This window comes from Camelus ferus, chromosome 12 (genome assembly GCF_009834535.1).
Source record: "Camelus ferus isolate YT-003-E chromosome 12, BCGSAC_Cfer_1.0, whole genome shotgun sequence".
Taxonomy (NCBI): Eukaryota; Metazoa; Chordata; class Mammalia; order Artiodactyla; family Camelidae; genus Camelus; species Camelus ferus.
Window position 1 is genome coordinate 58,119,776 of NC_045707.1, and position 12,912 is coordinate 58,132,687.

The window sequence follows — 12,912 nt, forward strand, 5'->3', positions numbered from 1 at the left end:
CTGGATGACTTACTGTTTGGTTACTCCATACATTTAAAAAATCGTAGTGCATTTGCTCAAACTAGAAGTTCCTTCTAGTTGAATTGCTAATTGAACAACTCCTATGTAATCTTCAAAACCTTGCTCAAATGTATATTCCTTAATGAGACCTAAATGAACTGTCTTAATCACAAGATCTCTTTATGTTCCCAGAAATATTTTAGTACTTTCCACCCACTGCTATTATGCCCTTATATAATCATTGTTGTTTTATGGATTAGCCTCTTATATTAACATGATCTTTCCCCTTTCCTGTGTTCCTAGGGCCTTGGCATATATAAATATGAAGAGTAGCTAAAGGAATTAAGGATTATTTAGCCTATAAAAGAATATGTGAGACTCCTTGGGAGAAAAAAAGAAAAAATCCTCATAATACTGAAAGATTACCAGTTGAAAGAGAGATTCCACTTGGTATGTGGAGCTTCAGGAGGCAGGAGGTAGTAATTACAGGAAGACATTTTAGCATATACAGTTTAGAGAAAGATGAGTAAAGTGTTTTATACTGGAGGTAATATGTACTAGGCTTTCAATACATGGTAGCCTGTTATTTTTCCTTTTTAAATTGAGGTATAATTTACATACAATAAAGTACACAGCATACAATTCAATGAATTTTTACATATACATATGCCTATTTAAAAATCAGAAAGCTAGAGAAGATTTCCAGTCTTTCAGAAAGCTCCCTCATGCTCCTCCCATCATTTCCCTACAAATTTAACCATGATTCTGAGCTTTATAACCAAAGGTTAGTTTTACCTGGAAGTTTACAGTTTGTATCCTTTGTGTCTGCCTTTTTTCACTCACTTATATGTCTGGGAGGATTATCCTGTTGTTTAAGGTAGCAGTAGTTCGGTTTTTTGTTTGTTTGTTTGTGCTTTTTTCATTGATATACAGGATTCTGTTACGTGAATAGATTCTCCCCACATACACATACATTCCACCCCATTTATTTATCAATACTGCATATAACTTTAGTAGATACTGTCAAATGGTTTTCTGAAGAAGTTATATGAATTTTACACTTTTGTTACAAGCGATTTTGTTTCTCCATATTGTAATACAACAGATTTAATATTTTTCATTCAAGTCTTATGTTTTCTTTTTATGTAAACACTGCCTATTCATTGTAAACATTTTAAAAATAAAGGAAATTTTAAAGAATAAAAATTATTCATAGTCTTATAACCAATGACAATAACTATTAACCTTTAGTAGATATCCTTCTGGTCTTTTTGTGTACATCTTTTTTAGTAAAATTGAAATTATATTAGGCAAACTTCTTTGCATCCTTTTTCAAAAACTTACTATGGTATGAGCATTTCCCATATCCCTTTATAATCATTTCTTATTTGACATTTTTCTCCATTTTTAAAAAATAATGATCATATTTGTATTAAAAGATTTATCACTTATATTTTTATATTGATGATAAAGATCAGAATACTGTTTTGGTGCCTATTGGAATTAAAAGAGATTGAGAACGAAGGAGAATAGAATTTAAACAATATCTTTTCTCAAGGAAAATTAATGATTAAACTTCTAAATAGGTCTAATATTATTTCGAGTCACTGTGTGTCATTAGCTATCTCAAATAACATTTTATAAACCACTTCCTAATCAGTAGAATTTTGTTGTTTCTTCTCATGTTATTAGATTGCTATGGTTCTTCAATCTCTTTTACCCTTTCTTTAACCACTGCTTCTTGAAAAACAGTTCTTTTCCCAAGTAGTATATACTTAAAGTTTATATGAATGTTACTTATATGTTCATTTACCATCTGCTGTGTGTAAAGTACTGTTCTGGACACTTTGGAATCTTGCCATCAGATTGCTTATAGCTTGTTCCAAAGGGAAGAATCATGGATATATAAAAATGTTAAACATTTTAGGGAATTTTAGAGGTACATGACCCACCACTTGAAAGATAAAGACACCAAAGCCCAAAAAGGTTAAGTTACTTGTCCACAACTACAGCATTTGTATCAGAGCCAGCATAGAATGTGCAGCCAAAGCAGTGATTCCTTGTGAGTGTTCTTCCACCTTAGATATGAAGTACTTTGTCCTTAGTGCTTTTCTTGACACCAACTTTTGTCATTTTTCCCCCTAGGAAAATGCTACCAAAAGCATTTCCATTTGCTTCTCTGATAGGTAAAGAAAATTTGTTTTATTTATACAACAAACACTTATTAAGTACCTAGAATGTATGCATACCCTATTGCAGAGACTGCAAATAGATGACAAAGAGTTGATGAAATAGGAACATCTGTGGAAATGGTATTAAGTGTGGAAAGAACTTATTTTTGGAATCTGAATATCTGTGATAGAATCTTAGCTCTCATTTCCTGTCTCTGGCTTATTCAAGCTAATTATTAATCTCTGAATCTTAGCTTTCTTGTTCACTTACTCATTTATTGAAATTCTACCACATTTAAAGACCTGTATAGGGTGCTGGGGAGACAGGAAAATTCCCATCCTTATGAGGGAATTTGTGAGGATAACAGTATACAAATCAGTAAAATAGATAAAGCACCAATCATACTACCTGGCACAAAGTAAGCATTCAGAAAGTTCTCTTCTTATGTACTGTAGGCTGCAATTCTCAAATTTGTTCACCTCAGGACCCCTTTATACTCTTAAAACTTAAGAAGGATCTCAAAGAGCTTTTGTTTCTGTGGGTTGTACATGTTAATATTTATAATAGCAGAGGTTAAAACAGAGCACCTTACATATTTATTAATTCATTTTTAAATTAAAGCAACACTTTACCCATGTTAAATAAATAACATTTCTTAATTAAATAATTCATTTACTCTTGAAAGCTTGAGTTTATCATTAGCAGCAGATACTGTTAGCTGTTTTGACAGACTGACTTTTGTTCATTTTCAAGAAAATTTCTTTCAGAATCCAAGTTAGACTAACTATAGTTTGTCATTTAAGTAAAAATGATATTGCATGGGAAAAGTGACTAGGTCAGCCTGCAAATAAATCGCACAGATGCTTTTCTTCAGGGCAGTCATTATACTTGGAAGAAATGCTTTATGTATACTTCTTGTTTTGTTCCACAGAATATTTAAAAGATGTATATTCAAGAGTCAAAATTTAATAAAATTTATAGTTTGTACTGCATTGTCACGGACATTCATAAGTAAAGGTAGCTTTTAAAAAAGTGCAAATGCATAGTGATGAATACAGTGACAGTTGGGGGGAGGTTATTTGTTTGTTTTTGCCACTGCCTTGATTTGTGCTAAGGCACAAGCAGATTTACTACATTACTAATGCTTTTGTACCCTCAAGTGCACATGTCAACACAGTGAAAAGGGGAAGTATCATCTTAGTATTATTTTAAAATAGTTTTGACCTTGTCAGTTCCCTGAAAGGGTTCCTTCTCCCTGGACATAACCGCATTTTGGGAACCACTGCTACAGAGGTTATTATTAGGTCTTAATTATAATGTTTTGATTCTTTTCATGTTAGTACATACTTGTTTTTCTCATGGAGTTGGCATAAAAATTCTGGTCACATACAGTATTATTATATGTGTATCTAAAGCAAGGTCTCTTGCAATTTAATTAGTACCACTGGCCTGTTTGATAGTAGTTCAATCAGAATAGCTGCAGACTACCTTATAGAGAATATTTGTTATAAAAGCTGCAAAATAGGGGTTTTATTCTATTGCTGTATTATTGGGAGTATTGATTCATATTTTTTCTAATTATGCTTTCTGTTTTGTTTTTAGGCTTGCATTGATGACAATGTTGATATGGTGAAGTTTCTGGTAGAAAATGGAGCAAATATTAATCAACCTGATAATGAAGGCTGGATACCACTACATGCAGCTGCTTCCTGTGGATATCTTGATATTGCAGAGTAAGCTAGTTCTATGTTTACTTTTATCCAAATACTATTTTAGAGATGTGATATTTTATAGAGACTGTTATAGATAAATGAATGAATTCTTATATTACCTTAATTCATGAAAATTCTTCTTCCCAGGAACCACTCTTTCTCCATCCCCATCTCCTTTTTCCTTTGAGTACATGTAAAGCATTGTCAAATAATTCAAGATTAATATTTAGCAGTCTAGTCTATCTCTATGTAATCATGAATTGTTGGGAAAAATTAACAATAATTCTGAATTAGATTACTAAAGAGAGAATATGATACCTAATTCTCCAATTATTCAATATATTTATGCTTGCTTAGTTTTTATTAAGATTGTTTTCTAAAAATATATTTTTTAGAAAAATATAGTGAGAAATAGTTACTGTATTCTTAACTGTGTTTAATAGATGGTTATTTTTCGAGAAAATCTGATTCTTCAGACATTTAACAAGGAAGTATAGATATCCTGACAATTCATTAAATTATTTTATTTTTCTTGTTATTATGCATCCAACACCATAAACACTTTTATTGTCTATTTGCTCAAATCAAAGCTTATAAACTAATAAGTATTGAATATGGTAGCCCTACTCTGTGCATCTCTCTTAGTAAGTCTTCATAGTTTTATTTCTTTGTACATGTCACCATCCCCATCCCCATCCCGACCCCCATGTGTATTAAAGATACAACACACCAATTTAAAGCAGAGGTAATGTTTGGTGAGATGAAAAGTGCCCTGGGAATCAACAGGTCTGAGTCACTTGGGTTTTATTACTGACTGTAACACCAACTGCACTACGTCATTTGGTAATTTGTTTCCTCTTTCTGGGCTTTGATTTCTTTATGTGTAAAATAAAGTCTTTTTGCTATTGCAAAACAATAGTAGTTGTTCGTAATTTTTAATCATGGTTCTCAAGTTCTTTAATCCTTTCTGTTCTCTTCATGCTCAACAAAGGACTTGGATCTCTTCTTCATAGAAAAAAGTAGCTAATGTGCATTTATCTTCAGCTGTCCGTAAATGTTTGGCACTTAGGCTCTGGAGTCAACTAATGTAGATTATGAAGGCTCCCTCAACCACTCCCAAGGGGTATGACCTTGGGCAAGTTGCTTAACTTTTACAATCTTCCGTTTTCTCTTCTATAGAATGGGAATAATACTTCCTAGATTTATTGTGAGGGTTAACTGAGGTAACCCACCAAGCATAGTAACTGGCACATAGGAAATACTCAGTATATATTAACTTTTGACCATTACTTTGTTGATCTTTTCTGGGAAAATGAAAACCTAACTTCTTTCTTCAGATTTAGTTTAGTCCTTCCGTTTGCTATTTTTAATTCATGCTTCTGAGTTTGAAAAGACAGTTATAACTGTCCTGAATAATTTCCTCTTATAGACTTGATTCATAACCCATTGTATCAGTTGAGATGATTTTAACTTCTAGTAACAGTATCAAACTTAAAATGACCCAAAGAGTTAGAGCACTTGTGTACAATAATACATAGTTCATAGGAAGGACATTGAGGTTTATTAAGCTGCTCGGTGATGTCATCAAGGGCTTGGGGGTCTTTCAGTTTGTTTTTTCTTTTTCTACCTTTCCCAAAATACTGGACTTTATTCTTAGCCTTGTCCCCTGCCAGTCACAAGAGGGTTGCCACAACTTCCTAATTGTGTTTTTACATATGCACATCCAAGAGTAAAATAAAGTGAGTGGGGAGTGGGAAATATCTTCTCCACATTCTGTGTATGTCACAGCGGGGAACCTTTCCTAGGGAGCCCTCTGACTGGACTGCAGCAGGTGTCCCCTTCAGGGACTTAACTTTGGCCTGGGCTTGGTCATTGGCCCATGTCCATGCTGAGAGTAACAAGTATCTGGCATGCCATATTCAGTTTTTTTTTTTTAATGCCAAGAAATAAGTGTAGGGAGGGGTAGGCAGTCTGCTGCAGGTGTTAACATTTTCAATAAAGTAATTACAACTTTTCTTTACTTTTGGAAGGTTGGATATGGAATATGTGTTTCATAAGACTTGTACAAACAAAAGTGACCTGTTTTGACCAAGGCTGACTAGAGTTTTGCTGATCTCACTACCTTTGTATAGACAGTTAAATTTATGGCTGTGGTGTAACTGAAGTACAGTTGACCCTTGAACAATACAGATTTGAACTGCGTGGTCCACTTACACATGGAGTTTTTCAGTAGTAAACACTGCAGTGTACATGATCTGCAGTTGGTTGCATCCATGGATAGTGGAATCCAGAATACCAAGGAACCATGGATACAGAGGTCCCGTGTATGTGGAGGGCTGGCTCTAAGTTATGTGTGGATTTTCACCTACGGGGAAAGTCAGCACCCCTCACCTTGACTGTTGTTCAAGGGTCAGCTGTATTTAAATTAATAGTTTTTTTAAACAAAATGAAATTTAGAATATGATAACTTTTCCTTTTTTGCTCTTTCTGCCTTCTAAGATTCTTTTTAAAATAATGACATTGTTTTCATAGAAGATATTTCAGCTGTAGTATATACTGGGCTATTTGTTAAGGTGATGATAATCGCAAACTCTTCTAAATCCATGATTATTTTTATCAGCTTATCTCTTTCAGCAATTGATTTCACTAATGAGTGAGAGAAGTTAATGAAATATGAAACCCTTGTTTTCCTGGGTCTAGAAAAATATAGCATGGTGGCCTACAAAGTAGAGTGAAGCTGTCTCCCAGATCAGAAAGTTCATAGGGTAAAAGAAGGCCCTGTTAATAATGATATAGAGACGACAGTTGTAAGTCATCAAAGACCTAGAGAAGTTGGATCACTTTGCTAAATGATGTATTTGGAGTTAAATTTGTTGCAGATCCTGCTGTTCACTAGCTCTGTGTCCTTGGCTAAGCTACTTAGCCTCCATGCTTCATATTATTTATAAAATAGGAATGATCTGGCTTCTTCCTAACTCAAATTTCTCATATTGCTTTCCACATTTTCACTCTGTCAATACTGGACTCCTTTTAGTTCACCAGCATTCCCTGCTGGTTTGTGTCAGTGTGTCTTTGCTTATAGTGCTTCATTTGCCTCATGTCTGTACTTGGCCAGCTCTTACCAGACAGCAGCAGATACAAGCTGCAGTTTGTATTAGGATTACTTCTTCCAGAAGCCTTTCTAATGTTTCTGGATGATTCACCATCATTTGTAACATATCAGTTGTTTACATGTGTCTTTACCAACTGTATTTTGCACAGAATAGTACTAATTCAGACCTATTAAAATGAGAGGTGAAACTAACAGTGAAGCACAGATAGTTTACTCTGAGGATTTCAGGATGATGAGGATACAGTGAGTTCTAAATTTCTGACTTTCATTGGAGACAGTAGAACAAAGAATGTGAGGTTGCCGTTTAGTGTTTATACATTTAACAGTTTCTCCTCTGGTCTGTAGCCTAGTAAAAGCCAACTGAATGAATGGTAGCTCTTCATACTCTGGCTCAATTATCTCAGCTTTTCATTAAAATAATTACTTTTAACATCTCCCTGCTTGAATAAGGTAGAAAACTTAGGGAAAACTAAAATAGAGATTGTTTAATAATGTTCCTTCTCCAGAGTGGATTAGACAAAGAATAAATGAAGTGAGTTTAGGGAGTATAATGTTACTGCACAGCCTATGCATTGTTTTACTAAATACTGATGCTTTAGATACTGAAATGTATTCATTAACATCATTCTGTTCCTTTGGTGTATTGAATTGGCTGTATTAAGCACTGCATTGTGTCCCTACAAAATTCGTAAGTTGAAGGCCTAACCCTTAGAACCTTGGAATGTGACTGTATAGATGGAACCTTTAAAGAGATGATTAAGCTAAAATAAGGCCCTTCTGGTGGGCCCTGATCCAGTCTTAAAAATAGGAAATTTGGACACAAAAAGAAACACCAAAGGGCTTGTACACAAAGAGAAACGACAATGTGAGAACACTGCTAGAGGATGGCCATCTGTAAGCCAAGGACAGAGTCCTCAGAAGAAACCAAACCTGCCAACACCTTGATCTCTGCCTTCCAGCCTCTAGAACTATGAGAAAATAAATTTATATTGTTTAAGCCCACTTTGTCTATGGTGTTTTGTTATGGTAATACTAGCAAACTGATACAGGCAGTATAAAATTCTCACTGTCAAAATCAAAGTGTTCTTCCTTAAAAGTCATAGTTTGATGTCATTGGGCTGTGGATTAGAAGTAAAACTGAATAATATGACTTTTAGACATACTGGAATAATTATGGAGCCCAAGAAATTATATATTCAAATTTATTGTTTCAATCTATAACAGTTGATTAATTATAGCTCTCTAATCATAAACTAAAGCTAAATTACACATTTAAATTATTATGTGCAAAGCGTTGAAAACTAAGTCCTCTGACTGAAGTAATAATTAGATGGAAACATAGGAGTTTTATAATGGCAGCATTTAAATTTCGTCATAATTTCTCATTTCATTCTTTTGTAAAGGAAACATTCTCATATCTACTCTTTGATTACCCCTAGTTTTTCCTACAAGTTTTGTAGGAAAAACAGGATATATTCTTTATTCTTTACTTTTACATACTGATTGTTAAAATAATGAGTTGATTTACTAGTTACCTTCAAAAAGGACTAATTGGGTTTTTTGAGATCTAAGGAACTTTAGGAACACATGCATTTCAACACACATGATGTATTTCAGTCCATTATGGTTATTATCCTTATTAATTAGCAAATTGTACCAGCTTGAGGTCAGCAAGAATCTCTTCATTGTTGGCTTTTTGTGACCTTGGGACATGATCAAATAAAGTGATCTTTAAAAACTTCCTTGCTCTTTAGTATTATAAAATGTTTCAGACTCATCTTCTGTATCTCCTGCCCTAGGTCTGGAATTGCCATTGCTCTGAGGAGCCCTGTTCCTTGTAATAGTTGTTTGAAGTGCTCTTTGCTGCTAAGTTGATCATTCTTTCAAATTCAGATTCAGCACTACATGTTTTCTTTAACCTCTTCTATCTTGTATCAATATTTCCTTTCTCCCTTATTTCATTGCCAGGAACTATAGGATTAAAATAACATGTAATTACTAGTTTGCTTCATCATATATTACACTCCTTATGACACCACCACCAACAGTAATGATTACTGAAAGCAATTTAAAGTTTTGGGGGTTCTTTACTTGTTTTTGTTTTTTGGCAGGGATGAAGGGGGACATTTCTTTTTGTCCTTATGGTATCCCACTTGGAATATACCATCGCATTACTGTCTGTGTTGAAGGCACTTGAAATAGTTCTTCTCTGTATGATTATGCCACTAACTAGATATACCATTAAGTTGATTATTTAATTTTATTTCTTTTTTAGAGTTTGCTTTTTGTTTAATTTTGTTTTATAGTTTACATAAAATACTAGCTTCTATCGGCAGTCCCTGCTCTACCACCCTATTTCCTATAGGCACTATTTTTAAATTTTATATTTTATTCTAGTTTGTGTTTTAATGTAAGTATTATTCCCCTTCTGTAGATAAAAAAAAAATAATATCCTACACATGTTTTTCCAGTTTTCTTCTTTCACTTCAGTCTGTCGTTGAGATCACTATATAGTGGAATATAGAGATACTTCTCGTTGTTCTCTTTAGGTTTGGTATTTCATACTGAACTGTGCGTACATCATCGTACGTCATTTATGCAGCTTGTCCCTCTTGATTGATCAATGAATGTTATTTATTTGAATGACTATAATTTTAGCCTTGGCATTGTCTTTTTTATTCTTGGCAAATCATAGGAATTTTTGTTTATATGGAAAATTTTTGTGTGAATAATGAAACAGCTGATTTATTTTATTAACATTTTGGTTATTGATGTGATTATAATCTTTTTTCGTGTTTTAATTTCAACACTACATTTATTTTTTAAGCTTCTACCATGGATAGTTAAGGAACGCTTTTATCTTGAGCAGTTTTAGTGTTTGCATTAAAATCTTTCATTAATAGAGAAAATTAACCCTGTATTATGTAATTTCATAATACACAGAATGGAATATTGATTAATTAGGACATTTAATATGTTTTTCTTTGGAATATATTTGGAGTAGTTTGAAGATGTTACTGTTGAAGATTTCATATCATTATAAAATACTGACAGTGGCATTTTCATGGTCTTATTTACAGCATGGGAAAAGTTTCATTAGCTTTGTCATTTGATCGTTAAAGAATCAGCTATTTAGGGTTATGATAACTGTTAAATATTTGTGGTGGCTTATTTATGGCATGGCTTTTCTTTTTTGTTATAACCTTTATTCCATAAACATCCAGCAGAATCCTCAAAATTTCTTTTGGCTTACCCTTCAAAATATATCCAGTACCTAACTATTTCATCGCCTCTTTCATTTCTCCCTGATCCTAGACACTGTTGTTTTTCACTGAAATTATTGCAGTTGGAATCATTCTAACCATAACCATCCTCTTCCCCCTATCTATTTTCTGCACAGCAGCCAGAATGATCCTTTTAAAATATTGCAAGTGGGATAACATCACATTTTTATTCATAGCCCTTCAACCCCCAGTGGATTCGTAAACATTTAGAAACCAAAGTTCTGGTGGCCTGCAAGTCTATGGTTTGACCCTCTCTTACCTCTCTGATGTCATTTTCTCCACTCTTCTCCAGGCTCTCTCTTTTTTAGCCACACTGGTCCCATTGCTGAGCCTTTTATATAAACTAGGCATCTTGCTTCATGGTCTGCACCTGCTGATTCCTCTGTTTGGAATTCAATAATGTTGTTATTTTTGGTAAAAGAATCAGAAATCCTTGCCAATTTAAGAGCTATATAAACTACACCACCACTGCCTATGAGAAATGTTATAATATTCCTGAGCTCGAGCTCAGGAATCAGACAATTCTACTTTAATCATAAGTCTGCCAACTAATTGCTATTAACTTTAGACAAATTACCAACTTCTCTGAACCTCTATTTCCTCATCTATAAATGGAAATATTAATACTTGTCCATCCTTCATAAGATTATTGTGAAGATTAGATAATGTTTATAAGACACTTGGCACAATATGTGGCATGTATTTAGAATTCAGTAAAGCTAGTTAAGTCAGTTATTATTATTCATAATACTATTTTTGGTTACTACTTATAGTGAAAAATAGCTAAACTCTTGGTTCTCCTGGATTCTCTAATGAAGGAAACTATCTTGTCATTTGGTCTTAGGGCAGACCTAACCAGATGAGAGGAGCAGGGGAGAGTGAAGTAGTCATTTGCATATATAGTTTGATATGTGGGTATTTGAGCCCCAAGAAGAGTTGGCAAATCCATGCATTTCAGTTTTATTTACATATTTCTTATTAAGAATGATACATGGTTAGTGTAAAACAGACCATGTGTTTTGACTGGAAGTCTCACAAGGTGAAACTAAATCAAGGATCCTATGAAAGTAATACAAATTTTATTTGAGAGATACTTAATATCTTGCTATAATAATAATGAGATGTATTTGCCCCAAACAAATATTCTCATGTACATTTTTAGTCATTTTTTTTTAACAACTCTGTGGGAGTGTTAAGTGTTATTTCTGATTCACAGCCAGAACTAGACCCTTGTTCTCTGGTCTCAAATTCTGATGGTCTTTCTATTATATTACAGCTGTGCCCTATAGTAGTAGTAGGCATTGTGAGATACAAAAATGGCCGCAACAGCTCCTAATCTTCAAGCTTATAGATACATGTGAAGTCAGTTAACTAATACTAGATAGAATAAATGGACCAAGAGATGTACAAGGAACATCTGAGGAAGAAGTGATTCTGTTTAGCCAGTCAGAGAAAGATTCTAGAGGAGGTGACATTAACTATTATGTTAAACAGTGAACAAGCTTTTTGCCCCTGGGAGCTGTCTGAGAAAAGTCATGTTATTCATGAATGAGAAATAATACATTGTGAAGCTCTTTTAACTGGACTCTACTCTGTTAACTAACATTTGCCATTTCTTTGTTAAAACTTACTGACTGGTTCCCATAAAGTTGTTAAAACTGAACATTGCAGCAAATAGGCTACTTCTAAGCTAACTCACTTCTGTTTCCACCAGTTGAATTGCACACCTACAAAAGTTAGTTGTGCGTGTTTTAGGCTGTTAATGCGTGTTCCACTTGTCGATAATTATTTAATGATAGCCCAAAACTGATGGAAATGTGTACAAGAAAGAAAAATGTTGCTATAACTTAGTTAAATATTTTGGAAAAACTCAATAAAGACAAGGCCCTAAAAATATAACTGCTGTTTAATTAGATTTGGGTGCAACAACTGAAAGACTGAAAGAAAAAAAATCTAGAAGAATTATATACTCAGATTGCTTTTCTGTTGACTTCGAGTGTTTGCTGCACTTTAAGACACGTTAGAATCCTAGACAATGCATTATGAGTATCATTTATGCAAGAAGGGTAGCATGGATATAAGTCTTTGAAGAGATTCTCCAGTGTCTTTTATGTTGAAATAAATGTCTTATTTATTAGCATTTATTTACTTTCATATACATATTATGTTTTATAATTCCCTATTTTAATCAGCTTTTCTGGTTAACCAAGTAAGTACTGGTACTGATTGCATTGGATAAAAGGGCTTCTTTGGAGCCATATTTTTTTGAGGAGAGTCTCATTAGTGGTATATGGAGAAAGTAGCTGATAAAACTGGGAGAGGGAACTGGGGCTACAGCCTAGAGGAATTGTATGCTTTGCTAACTTTGACATTTAGTGGTGATGCATTTTTAGGGACATGGTGATCCTTACTCTGTACTTTTAAGAAGACAAGTCTTGACAGATTAGGGAGTTTGGAGAAGAGAGGTAGGGCAGTGGCAGTGAGATTGAAAGTAGGCAGGTCTGAAAGAAATTTGGAAAATGAAATTGATAAGACTTGTGATTCACTGAATCTAGGTAGTATGGTAGGGGGAAATACCAGAATTGGTGATAATGCTGATAATAGCTAACATTTATTGAGTGCTTACTGTGTG

General features: G+C 33.8%; 1 protein-coding gene across 6 annotated transcripts in view; it reads left to right on the top strand.

Annotated features, from left to right (window-relative positions):
• Positions 1-12,912, top strand: part of PPP1R12A (protein phosphatase 1 regulatory subunit 12A) — a 129,134-nt gene that overhangs the window by 40,001 nt on the left and 76,221 nt on the right. For all 6 annotated transcript variants that reach the window (XM_014554548.2, XM_032493709.1, XM_032493710.1 and 3 more), the window contains exon 2: positions 3,775-3,905. In XM_014554548.2, the coding sequence (XP_014410034.1) occupies positions 3,775-3,905 (131 nt within the window). The remainder of the gene's footprint in view (positions 1-3,774; positions 3,906-12,912) is intronic.